Source organism: Camellia sinensis, chromosome 1, assembly GCF_055761805.1.
Source record: "Camellia sinensis isolate YWXY chromosome 1, ASM5576180v1, whole genome shotgun sequence".
In the NCBI taxonomy this organism is placed as follows: Eukaryota; Viridiplantae; Streptophyta; class Magnoliopsida; order Ericales; family Theaceae; genus Camellia; species Camellia sinensis.
The window spans coordinates 18,566,696-18,571,851 of record NC_138961.1 but is presented as its reverse complement, the minus strand read 5'-3'; the positions used below and the strand labels follow the sequence as shown (position 1 = coordinate 18,571,851).

Sequence of the window (5,156 nt, the reverse complement as noted above, 5' to 3'; positions counted from 1 at the left end):
GAGAGAGAGACGATAGATACAAAACAGAGTAAAACCAATGTCCTAATGTTACCATGGTTGGCCCATGGTCATATCTCTCCCTTCCTAGAGCTAGCCAAGAAACTTTTAGAGAGAAACTTTCACATATTTCTGTGTTCAACACCAATCAATCTAAAATCCATCAAGAAAAGAATCACAGACAAGTACTCTCTCTCCATTGAACTTGTAGAAATCCACCTTCCATCGTTGCCTGAGCTCCCTCCTCATTACCACACCACCAATGGCCTCCCAATCCATCTCAATTCCACCCTCAGAACAACATTTGAGATGGCAAGCACAAGCTTCTCCACCATCCTCAACACACTAAGCCCAGATCTTGTAATTTATGACGTCGGCCCCCCATGGGCACAATCCACTGCCTTGTCGTTTAATATTCCTGCGGTCCAGCTCATGACTACCGAAGCCACGGTGGTTTCTTTTGTCCAACATATAATTAAGCACCATGGCAGTGTTGAATTCCCGTTTCCCGGCAATTAAGCTTAAGGGATTCCATGAAACACAGTTTCACCATTTTGTTGAGACTGTTGTAAAAGAATAAAATGACAAACTAGTTGCCCTTGTAAATAAGGGTCAACCACCTTGCAACTTTATGTTGTACAACACTTGTAGAGAGCTTGAAGGTAAATACATCGATTATCTACCGGTTATAGGTGAGAAGAAGGTTGTCCCTGTTGGTCCACTTGTTCAAGGCATTGTTGATGATGAAAATGAGCACTCTGAGATCATACAATGGCTTGACAACAAGGGTGAGTACTCCACTTTGTTTGTTTCTTTTGGGAGTGAGTATTTTGTGTCTAAGGAAGAGATTGAAGAGATAGCTCATGGGTTAGAGCTTAGCATGGTTAATTTCATATGGGTTGTTAGGTTTCCTAATGGAGAGAAAGTTGAGCTTGAAGAAGCACTTCCTAAGGGGTTTGTTGATAGGCTAGGAGAGAGAGGACTGGTTGTGGATGGTTGGGCTCCACAGGCAAGAATTCTAACCCATTCAAGCACTGGTGGATTTGTGAGTCACTGTGGATGGAATTCAGTATTGGAAGGCCTAAAGTTTGGGGTTCCAATTGTAGCCATACCCATGCAGTGGAGGAGGTTGGTGTGGCTGTGGAGGTCAACAGAGACATCAATGGAAGACTCAACAGAGACGAGATAGCATAGGTAATAAGGAAGGTTGTGGTGGAGAAAAGCGGAGAGGACATAAGGATTAAAGCGAAAAATTTTGGAGAGAAGATAAGAATGAAAGGAGATGAAGAGATAGACGAGGTAGTAGAAGTGTTGTTGTAGCTTTGTAAGGATGTGAAGTTGCTCAAAAATTAGTAGAGCAATTTTATTGAAATATTTAGGTGGGTTGAAAGAGCAGATTTTTTTCTCGTATGGTATACAAATTGATCCTTGAAATAATTCCATGTGAAAGTTTGCCTTAGGCCAATCCACCAATAAAAACAAAATCTAGGGTGCATCCTTATTACCAATTAAACAGTAATTTTTTTTTTCCAGGGTCATCAAACATTACGTGTGATGCAGCAAGCCCATAGACCTCTTTTTTTTTTTTTTTGGATGAACGATTAATACAAGAGAGTTAATATAAGAGAGATTATATATTCACAAATTATATAATCTTCAATTATGCAGGACAACATTAAATATTCAATATTTTTAGGAATTTTGGTGAAATCCCATTTTTGGGCCTTTTTATTAGGGTAAAGGATAACCCAATCAATTTTCTTTCAAAAAGCCCCTGAGTAGGAAATTCCTACCTTAATAAGGACATTTTATAATTTTCATTTTTTTTATCACAATATTGCCCTTATATATATAGGTATCATACGTTTAAAAAAATTTGAAATCTGAGCTAAAATCGATGAAGAGGATCTCAAAATCTGAAGATCTCATAGCCGAACATCTCTCACTTGTTCAACAATAGACGATCTCGCAGCTGAACATCTCTCACTTGGTGGCCGATGATCAACACTCTCAATTAAACGAGAGTTTCATTGAGATTTGTGACTGTTGATCAAGTTGTAGAGGTTTTTCTTCTCAATTAGGTATGTTGATTTGTTGATTAATTTTTTTTTATTTATGGTTGTTTGTTTTTTTTTTATTTATTTTTGTTGTATTTGATCTGATTTCGTTTGACAAAATCAGAGTAAAATTTTACTCTGGTTCTATTGCTCTGTCTTTTGTTTCAGAGAATGAGAGTAAAATTTTACTCTGGTTCTATTACTCTGTTTACAATGAGAGTAAAATTTTACTCTGGTGTTAGAATGACAGTAAAATTTTGATTATTGAGAAGATAGGGGAGATATGTTCTTTTAGCTTATGCGTTTTAGTTATCAATTTTTAACTAGCAAAAAAGTTGCACCAAACAAGTTCATTGTCTGCAAAATTTTTACTTTTGTGCAGAGTAACATTTTACTTTTATATTCAGAGTAAAATTTTACTTTTAGATTAAGAGTGTAACTTTTTACTCGTTTTTCAGAGTAAAATTTTACTTTTATACAGAGTAAAATTTTACTTTTAAATTCAGGATGTAACATTTTACTCTTAGATTCAGAGCAAAATTTTACTTTTATGCAGAATAAAATTTTACTTTTAGATTCCTTTTGTAACATTTTACTCTTATATCAGAGTAAAATTTTAATTTTATGCAGAGTAAAATTTTACTTTTAGATTAATGTTTCAAGTTGTGTTGGTGACATACTGTATGAGTTGTCAATCTTTGGAAAACTAAATAGTAAAAATTAACTTTAAAATATAATACAATGTTATACTAAACCACAGTAAAATTTTATCAATTCAAACTAAACACAAATTGTAGTGACAGTAAAATTTTACTTTGATAGTGATAGTAAAATTTTACTTTGATTGACAGTAAATTTTTACTGTTAATTGATTGCAGATTTGTAAAATGGTTCCACCTCTTATGTTGTTATGCAAGTATGGTGATCGTACCATTGTGTTCAAGGTTGTGTCAAATTGCACGTTGAAGGATTTAACTGATTTCTTAAGTTGTAAATTGAAGAAGTTTGACAGTAGTGGTTGCATACTGTTATCGTACTGTTTACCTAGACATTCGCAATGCGTGATTGATGATGATTCTGATTTTCAGAATATGTTGTCGCTTGTTTTTCCCCTTGGTGTTGACTGGGTTGATGTGGCTATTACTGAAATGGGCATTTCAAATGAAAAACATGGAGTTAGAGAATCAGGGACGCTATTGGATCCAACATTACTGATGATGAAATGGATTTACTCCTTATGTTTTGTCAACATGAAGAAAGGACTTTGTTGTCTTGTGGATGGGTGAATGGAATTACTCATGTAAGTCAAAGATTTATTGGAGGTGCAAAGGACTTCCAGACTACATTATGTAAATATACCATTGAGATAGGATTTGAGTTTGTGTATGTGGAGAATGAGAAGTGTCGGGTCACTGCTGTGTGTTTAATGCGGGAGTCCAAAGCTTGTTTATGGCGAGTACATGCATCTCTAGAAAGTGCTAATAATTTTTTCTACATTAGGACTCTACATGATGAGCATACTTGTGGAGCTGCAGTTCGTACTTCTAAAAACTCAAGGATGAGTTCAAATTTGGTTGCAAGTTTGATTGTTAATGAAATTCGTGGGAATCCCTAAACTCGTCCAATTGATGTTGTGCGTTAATTTACAGATCAATACGGGCTCACCATTACATACAATCACGCTTGGTTGGGAGTTGAGAAAGCTAGGACTACTACTTTTGGAGATTTCTTTATGTCTTATGATGAGATTCGATGGTATATGGATATTGTGATGAGCACAAATCCTGGTAGCTGTTTGCGTTTTGACTATAACTTCCCTTATATGGATAATGCTTGTATTTATTGCCGTCCTCTATTGTTTATCGATGGAACTTTTCTGAAGGGGAAATATAAGGGCACCTTGTTAATAGCTACAGCGAAGGATGGGGATCAAGGTATATATTACTATAGTTTATTCAACAGTAACAAGTTACTTATTCTCAGAGTAACATGTTACTGTTATTCAGAGTAAAAATGTAGTATATTTGTCCTTTTCGTTTAATATACTTAGTAATTGTAAAATGTTATTTTTCAGGTTTTTTCCCTCTTGCAATAGCAATTGTCGATACGGAGACTACAGACAGTTGGGAATGGTTTTTTATGCATTTGTCGAATATATTGTTGGATGAAAGACCAATTACCTTCATATCTGATCGGAACGCTGGACTTTTGGAGGCTTTACCCAAGGTTTTACCTACTGCTTACCACTATTTTTGTCTCCAACACTTGAAGGCCAATTTGAGGGATAGGTTCTCTGGTCCAAGTTTCAGTAATACTTTCAAGAGTAGAATAGTTTTTTTGTTTTCTTCATGTGCTTATGCTCCGACAGTGGGATGTTTTAATCAGTGCTTGAAAGAATTACAAGATGAGGGAAAATGGATCGTTTGTGGGTTTCTATCCAATTTGCCCTATGACAAGTGGACTAATGCATATTTTAAAGGACAACAATATGGTGAAATGCACTTGAATGTGGTAGAGTCTTTCAATTCATGGATCCGTCAAGCTCGCCATTTGCCCATTACGAAGATGATTGATTCAATTAGGTTGAAGATCATGGATTTGATGTCGAGAAGGAGAGAACAAGCTAAGAAATGGAATACGTTTCTTTGTCCGGAGATGGATTCAACATTAGTAAATGCTCTTAAAAGTGGAAGAACTTGGTTGGTTAGTCATTCAAGTGATCATGTTTTTGAGGTTCAATCCTGGCCATCGGTTAGCGTTGACCTCTTGAATAGAACTTGCTCGTGTTACCAATGGCAACTGAATGGATTTCTTTGTGCTCACGCGGCCACCGCTATCCAAAAGAGCAGAGGTGATTTGTATGCACATGTGGAACCATTTTATTACACTAGCAAGTTCAAAGCTTGCTATGCTAAGTCCGTTTATTCAATACCCACTGCTGAGAAACCTCTTGTAGCTATGGATGATGTTGTTGTCCTTCTTCCAATTTGTAAGAAGCCACCTGGTAGGCCAAGGAAGAATAGGATTCCATCTAAGGATGAGAAGATAAGACGAGTACAGTGTGGTAGATGTGAGAAGTACGGTCATAATATGAAGACTTGA

General features: G+C 36.1%; 1 protein-coding gene and 1 pseudogene across 1 annotated transcript; both read left to right on the top strand.

Annotated features, from left to right (window-relative positions):
- On the top strand, window positions 1-1,350 carry LOC114279866 (beta-D-glucosyl crocetin beta-1,6-glucosyltransferase pseudogene; annotated as a pseudogene).
- Window positions 1,351-2,941: 1,591 nt separating this feature from the next.
- On the top strand, window positions 2,942-5,156 carry LOC145821758 (protein FAR1-RELATED SEQUENCE 7-like). Its single transcript, XM_082918340.1, has 4 exons — window positions 2,942-3,336; window positions 3,555-3,634; window positions 3,704-3,988; window positions 4,129-5,156. Exons 1-4 carry the CDS (start codon window positions 2,942-2,944, stop codon window positions 5,154-5,156), a joined length of 1,788 nt encoding a protein of 595 aa, XP_082774466.1.